Source organism: Panthera tigris, chromosome D4 (assembly GCF_018350195.1).
Source record: "Panthera tigris isolate Pti1 chromosome D4, P.tigris_Pti1_mat1.1, whole genome shotgun sequence".
Lineage (NCBI taxonomy): Eukaryota > Metazoa > Chordata > Mammalia > Carnivora > Felidae > Panthera > Panthera tigris.
In genome coordinates this window covers 55,892,993-55,906,865 of record NC_056672.1, presented here as the reverse complement: position 1 = coordinate 55,906,865, position 13,873 = coordinate 55,892,993, and the positions used below count along the sequence as shown (strand labels likewise).

The 13,873-nt window shown below is 48.2% G+C and overlaps 1 protein-coding gene across 1 annotated transcript in view; it reads right to left on the bottom strand.

Moving 5' to 3' along the window:
• Positions 1-13,873, bottom strand: part of DNAI1 (dynein axonemal intermediate chain 1) — a 59,095-nt gene that overhangs the window by 14,908 nt on the left and 30,314 nt on the right. Inside the window, exons 10-12 of the mRNA XM_007076554.3 lie at positions 12,008-12,092; positions 8,585-8,702; positions 8,256-8,299 (exon numbers count right to left, since the gene is read on the bottom strand). Coding sequence (XP_007076616.1) covers positions 8,256-8,299; positions 8,585-8,702; positions 12,008-12,092 — 247 coding nt within the window. The remainder of the gene's footprint in view (positions 1-8,255; positions 8,300-8,584; positions 8,703-12,007; positions 12,093-13,873) is intronic.

Sequence of the window (13,873 nt, the reverse complement as noted above, 5' to 3'; positions counted from 1 at the left end):
GGGTTCCCTGGGCTCTGGACATAAGCTTGACTACAGTTACCAGATACCCCCAACCCAGGCACTCTGAAAACATCAGTTGGTACACACTGGGAGCCAGGACTAGGGAGCAGGATGTAGCCAGGAGCCAGGCTGACCTTAGGTGGGTAGAGTTGGAAGCTGAGGCAAGCTGGCATGCCCACCACAGCAGCTCTCTATGGGGGAGCCCACCTTCCCTTGCTAATCCTCACCAACTCTGGGATTCCCATTGGGAACCCCTCCAGTGATCACTTGCAAAGGAGGCTTCGTGTGCAAGGAGGGAGTTGCCCCTCCAGTGGAAGGTTCCAGGGTGCAGCTTGAGCCATGGGGAAGGCACACAGTGGTTCAGGAAGGAACATGGTTATGCTCTGGAGAAAGTGAACCTCCCACAAAGAGGAGGATCTGGGGGCTTCTAGATCCTCTGGAGCCAAGTGGGTCACCCTATGCCTGGCACTATCTCAAAGCCAGTAGGGAGTTGGCAGTCCCTCACCCTATAGGGCTCCTTCTGTATGGCCCTGAGGGATGACTCTCAAAGGGAGAGATTTGTAGCTGCTGAAGGAAGTACCCCACCCAGATCATGCAGGGCTTGAACTGGGCAGTGTGACAGTCACTTGTAACTCCTTTTGTTCATCACACAAATCCTGAGCACCTGACTGGGCCTCCCCTTGGGCTGGACTGTGGCACTGCACTGTTTATGTAGGCTTACCCTCAGCAGTCCTTAGTTTGATGAGAGAGCCAGACCCTGCAGCTGAATGAGGCCAACCCCTCCATGGGTAGTCAGTGGTAACTGCCAGGCCACAGGAAAACTATTGATGCCCTTAATGTTCAATCTGTCCTTGATGCTGGGCAAGACTGACAGGATTAGTGGGTAAGCACAAAGGTGAGTGGGTGAACAAGTGTGAATGAAAGCATGAGTAAGTGGGTGACTGAGATGCTTGGACTGAGTACTCAGATGCTCTCCTTATTTCACCAAGGGGCAAAGGCAGGTATGACCCTCGCACTTGCTCCTACTGTGGCATAGGACCTGGCCCCTTGAGGTACAGCAGTGGTGACTCACTTTCTCTAGACAAACTTTAAGCACCCCCTGCCCCTGCTTGTGTACACAATATCTTCATGACCAGTGAAACGACAAAAGGAAGGTCGGAAACCCTAGCCTGGCTTAATAATTCTGTAGTGAGGACACCTCTGGCCTGCTCACAGAACCACTGAGACTATAGGCTGGACTTACAGCTCCAGAATTTTATAGATGGGGAAACTGAGGCCAGAGGGGAGAAATAGTGTGCCTGAGTGCATCAGACCCATCACATGGTGTTTGCCTTATGCAATATCTTGTTTATCACTGAAATTACACTGTACTAATATGGTATTCACATGGAAGTGGAGAAAGGAAGGGATACCAGACTTAATGTGGTGGTGGTGACTGGAAAACCAGTCTAATCTCTCCAGAATCTGGACTAGAGAACATGTAAGGGATGGGGTAGTCAAGCATGGTAAGGGGAAACTCCTGGTATAGAGAAACATGAATTTCAAGAGACAGGGACACAGAGAACAATCAATCACACAAAGACCTTAGACCTATCTTAGTTCCCAAGCCATATGCATCCTGACAATAAGTCCCTGTTTCTTAACCCACCTCTAGTGGCCTCTGTTACTTGTAACCAAATGAGCCCTCCTGACATAAAGATCACAGTTTCTTTTCTTTTCTCTTTTCTTTTCTTTTCTTTTCTTTTCTTTTCTTTTCTTTTCTTTTTTCTTTTCTTTTCTTTTCTCTTTAAGTAAGCTCTACACTCAATGTAGGGCTTGAACTCACAACCCTGAGATCAAGAGTTGCATCATGCTCTACTGACTGAGCCAGCTAGGAGTCCCAAGATCACAGCTTCTAATCATGGCTAGACTATGTGTTTCCTAAATGCCAAAACCACAGTGGAAGAACACAGAAAACTCTCGTTTAACTGGGGCTTCCACTGCACTCCATCTTATTCTATGATCTTGTCATCCCTGAATCCAGTGGTCCCTGTGAGACCTCACTATTTCATTCTCTAAGTATACCCTGTGTGACATCACAGCCCAAATCTCCAACAGTAACATCATGATACCATCATCTTGTCTTCCAGAAGTCCTAAAATGACATCACTACTCAGACCACCGGTGGTCCCCATGTAATATAATCACTCAGGCTACCAGCAGTCCTAGTGATCATTGCCCAGCTCTCTAGCATTCCCAGTATGTTATCACCGACCAGCAGCCTAGTGACATCATTGCTCGGCCCTCCAACATTCCCAGCACAATGCCACCAACCAGGAGTACAACATTGGCATCAAGGTCACCTACAGTGCCTTGGTTCCCAATAAAGACTAAAATCTCATCAGGCTCAAGGCTTACAGGGCCCTGGGCCCTGGGGTACTTTGTCCTGATCCCACAAATTCTCCGGTTCCTCAAAGTAGCTCCAGTAACACAGATGGGGGCCCCCACCTCCACACTCCATTGTATAGTGGCAGAGACTCTGAGATCTGGGGCCCCTGAAGGAATTCCAGGTTCCTCCAGGCTACAGATTTCAGTAAGTATATGTGACTATGTAGAAGGGGAGGAGGAATAGAGGAAGGGAAAGAGGGAGAAAGAGACAGAGAGAGGGAGGGGGAAGCAGAGAGAAACAGAAGGATAGAGAAACCACCTAGTCTGTAACTCTGAGACAGAGGGAGAGGGCTGCTGGCCTGGCCTTAGCTCCACTTCATGCTCTTGCCCTTCTCCAGGAAGTCTTCCAGATCATTCAGCCTCTCCTCTGTGTATGCCCCCTCACTCTTCTCTACCTATATGTCATTATGACAGGTGGTCATGAGCAGGTCTTTTCCTTAGCCTGCCACAAGACTCCATCAAAGAATGGAGTGAGCATGGCTTGGCCCAGCAGGTTTACTCTTTCCAGTGTGAGGGTTGCCTCCTCCTACCCCTGCTCTGCTGGATAATCTCTAAGGCCTCCCTGACTCTGACCTTCAAGGATTCATAAGATTCTGGGAAGGAAAGTCAACCCCCTAATAGAATCTGATCTGGCAGTTCTCAGAAAGCCATGGTCTCAGGGGAGGGAGTGCTTAATTCCACCACAGACCAAAGCTCTCACTCCCTCAGCTCCTTGTGCTAGGGCCCTAGCAGAGTAGTGCCCAGGGAGGAGTAGTTCTTCTTGAACTGGCCCAGTGGGGGCCGCAGTCCCACGGCTCCACCCCTGTCTTGCAAGTTATAGCTGTAGATCATAGGGGGCCACTCTGGAGAGTTGTGGCTGTCAGGGGAAGCCTGGGCTCTTGCTCAGGATTCAGGGAAGGCAAGGCAGACAGAGGGCATGTCGGTCCACCAGGATAACACCAGGTCAGTGGCCAGAGAGAAGTAGGTGCCAAGCTGCAGAGACCAGTTTACCAAGCCAGCCTCGACAGCAGGCTTCTTCTCTCTTCACTGTGGCTTTCCAAATGAGTCCAGCCCAGGGCTGACTTCAAGACAGCAGCTGCTTAATGACTCCCTTATTAAGTCTGGCAAGAGGCATTTGGAGGGGGGCTGTGGTAGGCAGAATAACACCCCCTAAAATGTCCAAGTCCTAATCCCTAGAACCCATAACTATGTTACTTTGCACAGCAAAAGGGGTTTTGCAGATGTGATTAAGTTAAAGACCTTGAGACAGGGAGATTATCTGAGTGGATTATCTGGATTATCTGAGTGGACTCAGTGTAATCACAGCGGTTCTTACAAGGGAAAGAGGGAGGCAGGAGAGTCAGAGGAGATGTCAGAATAATGCAATTGCTAGCTGGAAGGGGGCCACAAGCCATGGAATATGGGCAGCTTCTAGAAGCTGGAAAAGGCAAGGACATGGATGTTCCCCTAAAGCCTCCAAAAGGATTGAAGCCCTGCTGACAACTGATTTTTTTTTCTCAGTGAAACTCATTTTAGACTTCTGACATTCAGAACTGTAAGATAATAAATTCGTGTTGTTTGAAGCCATTATGTTTGTGGCATTATTGTAGCAATTTGTTACAGTAGCAATAGGAAACAAATATAGGCATTCGGGGAGGTTTGATCCAGACTCTACTTCTAGGAATCAGAGGGAGAAGTCCCATAGATAATAATATTTCTTGGAATGGTTTGGAAGCAGTGTTTCTAGAAGTCAGGAGGATGGATGCAATGATCCCCAGCTGTTCTAACCACAATAACAAAACCCTCCCTCAGTTTCCTACACCTGGCCCTGCCACCTTGGACTCCAGGAATAGAAAGGCCCTTTGGGTTAGGATTTTTAGTTTCCAAAGGCAGGGAACCAGCCCAAGGCTTCCCCAAGAAATGGCATCAGTGCTAGAGGGTTCCAAACCTCCAGGATGGCCCAGAGGCCATGGTGCCAGGCTGGGTTCAGTCTCCCAGGCAGCTGGGCTTTGCCGAGCACTCTCATCCGATTAGAAGTCATATTTAAACAGTGTAGGAAATAAGAGCAAGGCCTTGGAGACAGAATACATCAAGCGGGACATTTAATTTGATTTAGGGAAAATGAGGCAAACATTTGAGAACCTAAATAACTAACCAGTAATTAAACTAACAACGGGAATGCCCTTGCACTACAACCCAGCGAGCACAGTGGCCTTTATAGACTGTATTTACAAAGAGACCTGACAACATAATTAGTCCTGTAAATTTTACGCAGCCTGCAGCTGAGGAGTGATGGATTTTGTGTGTGGAGGATGAACAGGGAGAAATGAGGTGGATGAATTTCCATTTTCAGTAAATGAAATTAACACTGCTTAATTAGTGAAGCTGACAAATAAATGATCAGGAAAGATTTAAGTCCCTGCAAGTGTATCTCTGGCCTAGGCAATCTCAGAGACAGGCCAGGATGTGATGGTACAGAGTGGCAAAGGGTTTAGTGCTGGGACTCAGGGCCTGACTTTGGCCCCTTTTAATGGCTGCTCCCAGAGGGAAGCGGGGCTGAGAGACAGCTAGCTCTTCTGCCTTTCTTAGATGTAGCCCACTGGGAAGCTTCTTCCTCATCTCCGTGTGATAGCCAGTCAGAACCACACAGAGTGTCCAGGATCTGTTCCGCCATCTCTGCCCAACAGATCATGAGGAGTCCTCATTTCCCTGCTATCAACTGGCTAACGGGCTGGAAAGGACCCCTTCAGTACAGTAGGCTGATAGAATTGCATCCTAGCTTTGCCCCATGGGCCATCCCTTCCTAGACTACTTTCCCTTGCCCTCCAACGTTCCTCCATCTGCTTTCACCTGCTGACAGCATCTTTTTCCACTCTGCTGAGACATGGAGCCTGGCCCTAGGGGACATCCCAGTGTCTGCCTTATATGCAGATTGACATCCCCACCATCTCATACCCAGTAGCCACACAGGGGAGGCAGGTGCAAATGTGTCTTTGCTATTGCAGGCAATTTCCTGGACTCCCTTTTCTCCACCCATTTGCTCCTGACCTGGCCTTGCTCCAGCCAATCTGCTCTGTGCCCAAATAGGAGAGTGGCCCCAGTCCTTCTTAGGTACGTGCCTACCCCTTCCAACGACCTTCTTGGCAGTGTTATAGAATAAATATCTGGGAATTCCAGGCAAAAGGAGGTCTGGGCTGAGCTCATCAGTATCAAATCCAACAACAAACCCAAATTCTCACTCCAGTGTTTGTCTGCCTGAGGCAAAGTCTGATGCTGGGAGGCTGGCATCTGGGAGTTTCCAAAGTCAGTGTGATGCTGGCGACCCAGCTGCTCCTCACAGTGACCCCATCTGGTAACTAGGGTGCCTAGTTTTTTCCCTGCCTCAGCTTTGCCCTCTTTCTTCCAGGGGGCTTTCGGGGTATTCGAGAGCACAGGACTCCCAGAGGTGACCTCAGAAATGAATGCAGGAGCCCTTCTGAGTCTCAGCGCAGACCGGCTCTGCTCAGGCCTCTGCAGAATGGTGCTGAGATGTGCAAGGTTCTGGAGAAAGATGCCCACGTGCAAGCTGGCCAATAACTCTGGTGCCAGTGGCAGCAACAGCAAATACCACCACCGCTGCTGCTGGGGCCTGCTCTCTAGAGTAGGTAGGGGCTTGTCTGATTCTCTTCCATCCCCACAGCCCCCTTTCTCTGCTTAGGTCCCCTGAGACTCCTGCAGGAAAGAGAGGGGACAGAATGACAGACAAATCAACAATGATTGTCCTTTATGTGTGGGTAGTTCTTATAGTTCACAGGACCCATTTGCTTTTCTTTCAAGTGTGTCTAGCAACAGCCCAGGAAGTCTGGCAGGTGTCAGTTTCTTCATGTCACCAATAAGGAAGCCAAAGCTCAGAAGATACTTCTGGGGGCACCTGGGTGGCTCAGTCGGTTAAGTGTCTGACTTTAGCTCAGGTCGTGATCTCACGGTTTGTGAGTTCGAGCCCCATGTCGGGCTCTGTGCTGACAGCTGGGAGCCTGGAGCCTGCTTCGGATTCTTTGTCTCCTTCTCTCTCTGCCCCTCCCCAACTTGTGCTCTGTCTCTCTATGTCTCAAAAAATAAATAAATGTAAAAAAAAAATTTTTTTAATAAAAATTAAAAAAAAAAAAGACACTTTTGGCCCCAGGTCACACCACTAGGAAGTGACCCTCCAGCCAGAAGGTCTGCCATGTGGCCAGCAAGGGACAAGGAGACCTTTCCTGGGTGCATGCCTGCCTAAAGGAGACCATTGGGTCTGTCAGGCTTGGAGTCATCTATTCCTGAAGGGTGGGTTACTCTTCTTCACTGTTCCTGGCTAAAGCTGCCCCTGTGGGTAGCCTCTGCACGACCCCGACCAGCCTGCCACCCTGCTTCTGGCCCTGGGTGGGAGGAGGATGGGGGTAGAACTGATGCATTTTCTCCTCCCACCTGCTAGGGAGCCTCCCTCACCCCTGCCTCCGTCCTGGGCAGAGAGCCTGGGCTGAGAGGAGCCTCACAGGGGGTCCACACCCACTCCCTGGAGGGCCTGCCCAGCCCCCAGGTCCTGTTCCAAGCCCAGTAGCTGCAGCAGAGCAGGAGGAATGTGCTAGTTCCCTGCCAGAGGGGGAGGGTGCTTCCAGCTTGGCAGCAGCCCACCCTCAGGAGTGGGGACACAAAGCGGGCATTTAGGGCATCCTCAAAGGCAGCCCAGACTACAAGACTGGGAGCAGCTCCAAGGTCTCCTCCCTGAGAGGAATGATAAACACCAACTCCTCCTTGCCCTCCCTCCCACCTCCCGCACCCTGGTCAAAGAATGGGCTGGGTGGACAGGCGGTCTGAGGGGTAGAGCCCAGGAGCTTGCATGTCTGCCAGCCAGGAGAAGCTTGGAGAATGGAAGGTTTTTTCTGTTCACAGAAGCTGATCCTCCCAGCCAGGGAACATGCTGTTAGCTTGGGGAGCTGCGCTAACATGAAGTGTGGGGCCCTCTCCCGTTAGGAAAAGGGAATGTCCAGGCCAGCTTGGAGGTAGTGGCTTCTGCAGGGACCATGGAACATGAAGGCTAAGCAAACTACCACAGTTGCCACAGTGCTGCCTCCTGCTGCAGGGGTGAGGGGGGCACTGGCAGGAGTGAGAACACCCTGGACAATAGTGGTCTTCCAGGGCCCAGGGGCCAAGTGATGAACATCAAGCCCTTGCTCCCACCCCTGCCTGTTCCCGGGGCCGGATCAGGAAACTTCCCTCCCTCAGCCTCACCATCCAATCTCTCCCCAGGTCTGGTCCAGCCTACCTTTTCAAGCTTACCGAACCTACTTCTCCATCCCCGGTCCAAAGTCATGGTCCAGATACTGCCATCTCTTCTTGGGGTGCCTTACCAGCCTCCTAACTGGTTTCCCAGCCCCCACCCAGTCTCATGCCTGCAATTCCCCCTGCGCTGGTTCTGTCCCTGTGCTTCTCAAATTCCTTCAGTGATTTCCCCTCAGGAGAATGTCCAAGCTTCTTAGAATGACTTCCCAAACCCTTTGGGGGCCAACCCTGGCTTCTTCAACAGCTTCATTTCCTCCCATATCTCTTGTGCTTCTGGACCTTTGCATATGCTGGTCCCTCTGTCAGAAGTGCCTCCCCTCTTTCTTCACCACAATAACACATTCAAGGCTCACTTTGCTATATTCCTTCACCCAGCACCAATTGCTGGTATGACTGTCAGTCTTCCCCATTAGACTGTGAGCCCCTTGAGGGAAGTGACTATATCTTAGTCATCTTACTTCTTTCACATCTGGCAAAGAGCTCTGCATTGAATAGGTACTTAAATGTTTGCTGATTGAGTGAGCAAAGGAACAAATAGCCAGATTACTTACAGGAGCCATGTCCCACTGCAAACAGATCATTGTACTTTGGATTCCTGCAAAAGAAGTAGGAACCCATTGGCCCAGGAAATGAACATGGCTTTCCTGTGGACATGAGCGTTCCCATGGATACTGGTGCCTAACTATGCTGCAGATATCTACTGTTGAGTGTTGAGACCTGGGATAATCCCACAATCCCTTAAGAATCCCAGTCTCATTTTTTTTCTATAATGCTACGTGTCATCCTCAAAGTAGTTAAGTGCAATAGAAGTGCCGTGCTCGGGGCTCGGCACCCAGCAGGCGCTCAGGGGCTCCAGGTTTGTTGCAATGTCTACACTCACCAGCAGAGGGCGGTGACGGCCAGGCGCTTGGCTTTGTCATTTTGGAATTTCCAGAGCGGCAGCAGAGTACCCTCCTGGTCTCGGTATTCGTCGGCAGCATCCTCATAGTACTTAAAATCTTAAACAAACATAGGCTGAATCAGCCCTAGGACTGCCATTTTATGGCAAGCCCAGGTCCGCCACTTTCTGTCTGTATCTCCTTGGCCCAAACAATCAGACTCTGTGTTTCAAAGTGAGAACAGTAATAGTACCTATCTCAAAGGACTGTTGTGAGGATTAAATGTTAATATATGTAAAGTACTTAGAAAAATACCTGGCACCTAGTAAGCTCTCTATATGTGTTATTGTTACTGTCATCCCTGTTGTTGGAGGCAAATTACAATAAAGTAGCCATGTCCTCATAGATAAAATGCCAGGTTTGTCCGTCCTTATATCTGCGGCTAAACCCCACTAATGGTGAAGCTTCTTGGATCCCTGATGGGTTCTCTGAACTTAAGTTCATCTCCAGTCCTAAATTGTCTCTGCCTCCCATTTCCTCCAACTTAGGCAAAAGCTCCATCTGTCCTTCCACTTGTCTAAGCCAGAAACGTGAGTAATCCTTGACTGATCTCTCCATCATCTCTCATATTTTCCTTCTGACTACTTTTAATCCATTCACTTCTCTCCAAACCCATAGCCACTGCCCAGGCCCCAAGAGCCATTGCCTGGATTATTACGCCATCCTCCTAACTGGTCTGCCCACCTCCAGTAACTCCTCCTCCAGCCCATGCTCCACAGAGCTACCTGAATGCAAATAAATAAATCACCTCACCACACTACCTCCTTCAACCCACTGAAAATCCCCCAATGGCTCCCCTTGCACATGGCTCCGTGGTCAAACCAAGGCTCCAGACCATGACTTCCATGTCGTTTCCAGCCAGGTGTTCACATAACCTCTGTATCAGTGTCTGAAATGTCCTGCTCCTTCATCTTCCTGGCAAACTCCTATTCATTGAAGATCCAGATTAAACTCTTTCTCCTCTATGAGGCCTTCACTTTCTTGTTGACCAGAATTCATTTCTTCCTCCATTCCAGCCCTGTCTCTACTGAAATATCTGTCATGCTGTGTTGCTTCTATTTATCCTTTTGGTTGTCTCTCCTACCAGGCAGCTCCTGGGGAGCAGGAAGCATGTTATATTCATCTCTCGACTTGCAGTGCCTAGCACAGGGCCAGCCATAGAGCAGACACCCATTGACTGTTCAAAGAGTGCGATGAAATAAATCAACAGAAGTGAAAAGTTTCTGTCTTTTTTCCAGTCAAGGGTAACCCATTAGAAAACTAATCCTCTCATCCAACACGGTCAAGGACATGCCCAGGCACTGCCCCCCAGCCTTGAGGTTGTGGGACTATATTCAAACCTCAAAAATGTCTCAGAATAAAAAAAGACTTGAGTGATCAGAGGCATGAGCCTTGATCATATCAGAGATCCCTGAGCTTAGGCTATCTTTGAAAATACTTCATTTCAGAAGGAGATTAATTGGTAATACTTCTCTGTTTTCACTTCTTCATGATTACACTTTCCCAAAGGGAAAAGAGTATGCAATTAAAAAAAATCAAAGTTCAATGCATTTTTATGTGATTGTGTTCTTACAAATGAAAAAGGTTCACCAAGGCCAATTTCTCCATGGATATTAATCGTGTTTGCAGCCCTTTGGTGGGCTGGTTGCAGAGGCTGGGTTTCAGGAAGCCAAGCTGCGTGAGTGACAAATTCATTCACAGCTGCTGTGTACTTTGACAGCTTTGAAAAGCACTCAAGGTCGTTTTCCAGCCTGAATGATAACAAGGGGGCTTGTTTAGGCTTCTGGTCTTGGCAACCCTGGTTTCTATGTCCCATGGGTGAGCAATGAGCATCAAGTCACCAAGAAGAGCCCTAGGCTGTCAGCAAAGCAGACCAGCCAGCAACAAGGAGCTGCCAACTTTGGGGAGGCAGCTGCTCCAAATAAATGCACAACCTCTTAGGGAAATACAAGCCACTTGGGAATGTGCTGTTCATGCCATGGGAAGGATTCTGTTTCCCTGGCTCTGTCAAAGACACCAGAATTTCCCAGGCCCCCAGGATTTAAGCGTTTCTGAATCAATCTCTTTCTTCACTTCATCACTAATTAATCACCAGCATAGACTTATTGAATGTTTTTTTTTTTTTTAAAGTCTCTTCCAGCCCAGTGGCTCTGTAGCTTTGTGATGAAGTGCTTCAGCTATGGATCTAAGGGGCTGTGTTCAAGTCCTGATTGTACCACTCATTTGTCATACTAGCTACTATTTTGAACAAGTAGCAATAGCCCAAATCTATCACCTATAAAATGGAGATAATAATGGAATTCACCTGACAGTGTGTCTGTCAGGATGATATAAAATAATACAAGTAAATTGCACAGCACAATGCCCAGTACATAGGCCATTCCCAGCGAATGCTGGTACTGGTTTTTCACTCATAGCTGTTTCCTTTTCTCCATTTCCTGGAAAAGGTGTGGTGAGGCCCACTCCACCCCACACCTGAACCTCATTTTTGTCTCTGTCCCTGTATTCTGTCCAATTGCATCCTTCTCCAGACATACTCTCACTGGGCTGTGTTCCTGCCTGGACAGAATCTTTGAACTGTCTGCAGAAAAATCTCAGATTCCCTGAGATATTCCAGGCCCTTCATTAACTGCCTCCAATCACCTCTGTAGCCTGAGCTTTCACTACTTTCCAAGAAACCCCTGTTTGAATCATTGAGCCTGCTGCACTCTATTCCCAGAGACCAGTCCCATTCATTTTTACCACCAAGTCACTGCTTTTGCTGTCCCTTGCCCAGAACATCTGCCCTTCTGCTAATCTACTCACACTCTGCTTATCCCTTGGCACCTAGCTTAGCCCTCCCTACAGCCTTTCTTGACTGTTGCCACTCATCCCTCATTTCTCTTCTTCCATTCTTGAGGATCCCCAGAGCAGTTTCAGTCTGCATTCTAGCATTTATATTATCTCCAAGCTGGACACAGCAGAGAAAGAGCACAGAATTAGGAAACTCAAGACCTAGATTTGGGTCCTCTCTGCCATTCAGCAGCCAGGTAGACTTGCCCTTACCTGCCTCTTGTGTAAAGTAGGGGTAATACTCTCTGCTCTGCCTGCCTCCCAGACTGTTGCGAAGATGACATTGGATCACTAATATGTAAGTTTTGCTGCACTATTGTCAGATCTCATCACTATACCCATTTTTCTTATTCCATTGTTTGTAGTTGACCCGTGTGTGTCTTGTCTCCCTAGTGACATCCAGAGGAGGAAGGGATTAGTTTTTCTCCTCTTGCACCCCTATAGTACCTAGCATGGGACACCCAAATACTTGCCTTGTATGAGGAATTTTTAATACAGGCAGTAATAGTAGTTGCCAGCGCTTCAAATCTTACCTTGAGCAACATCATCATAAGTGTTCTGGTTGACCATCCGCTCCACGATTTTAGCAGCCTGAGTCACTTTGGTGATGTCATCATTCTGTGGAGATACAGAGGCCACAGGCCCTCTTAGCTAGCACCTGGAAAGGTTATGTCTTGAGCCACAGCCCAGACTTGCAATTTTCTCTCTGACACCACCCACCCCAGATAGCTCTGTAAAGATATCTCTTCATGCCTCCAAAGCCAGATCACCTCACCACCCCCTTTGGGGAATGCCCAGCTCTTAAATGGCACAAGGAGTTTGCACTGCCATACTTGGCCCCTGTACTTGTACTCTTTCTTGTCTGTCTTGTACTCTTTCATTCTGAACTTGTTCTGGAGAAGGCATATCTCAGAGCACAACACAAGACATTGAAGAGTATTGAAGGCGAGAGCAGAAAATGGGAGGTAGGAGGCTTCTTTAGTGGAGACAGAGAGGTTTTATCATCTCAGGCAATGACAAAGACTCTCATTAAAGCCTCAGAGAGCTTCTGGTCCAACAGATATGCTTGTATACAGGGAGTAAAAGGCAGAAATGACTCCTAATCTAAGGCCTTGCCCACTGCAGGAAGAAACCAGCTGAGTGGGCAACCCTTGAGGAGCTTCAGAGCACCAGGCCCATGGCTGTTGAAAATGAGATTTACTAGCAGTGCCAGCATCAGGCAGTGGTTAAGAGAATGGATTCTGGAGCCACACAAACCTTCATTCCCTTCCTATCCCATGCATTAGGAAGGAGCCAGTTGGCAACTTTAGGTAAGTTACTTAAATTCTCTGAGTCTTAGAGTACACATGATACAGCGGGGATGGATAATGCCACCTGCATCTGGGGTCATTGTACTATACTAGCAACTATACATAATCTTGGGTTCTCACAACAATCTTACAAAGTAAGATCATTAGTATGTCTTTACAGATGAGGAAACAGGTTAGAAAAACCTAGCTAATAAGTAGCAAAGCCAGGATATAAACTAAACTCTGTGGATTCCAGGTCCCATGCCCTCGAGCCCACACAGAAAGCCAGTCCCTCACCAGTCTGACCACCTTTGCATGGTCCTGGCAGTCTCCAGGTTCCAGATGTGTGGTGGACCACTGCCTCCCTTGTTCTGGATACTATACTACTTGAGAAGACACAGCTTTTTGTTGGTTCTGACTAAATTTGTGGCCTCTCAGACCTTTCTGCCATTCCCATCCTAATCTTTCAGATCATATAAGCCTGCATTCATTTCTGTATATTCATCCAAATGATTAATGAGACAGAAATCTGAGATCTATCATTGCAGACTTTCCTACAGGGTATCATAGAGTTATTCTGCTTTCCCCCTCCCACTCACTTGAGTTTTATACCAACCTCGTCAAATGCAGGTCTCTGAGAAAGGGGTGTCACTCTGTGCATGCACTGGGCCTGAGCAAAAGATCACTCTATTCTACAGATAGCCAGGGCCAGTACTTGAGATTCCCAGTTAAAACTCAATTCCCTTGCTTACAGGTTGCATACTAAGGTATTCACTGATGTTGAGGGGTATCTTATATCCCACAATGTTATGCCTTCACTGTAGCTTCTTGGTCCAGAGAACTGAGCTCTGCCTGCATCACAGCCTTCAATGTCAACCAAAGCTGGAAGAAAGTGCAGTCCTACTTCCCTGGACATATTAGACACCAAGTCTGATATACATGTTAGATCCCAAGTGCTTAGACCCAAGGACAATTTTCACTTTCAGCCACAGGGATATTTCTTTTTTTCTCTGGGTCCTGGTGGCTGCAGTTAAAGTTTCTGCAATAATAGTCCTAGCACACAGCCAGCCTATAGCCAAACGCTTGATGGATCTTCAAGTGAAACTTGAC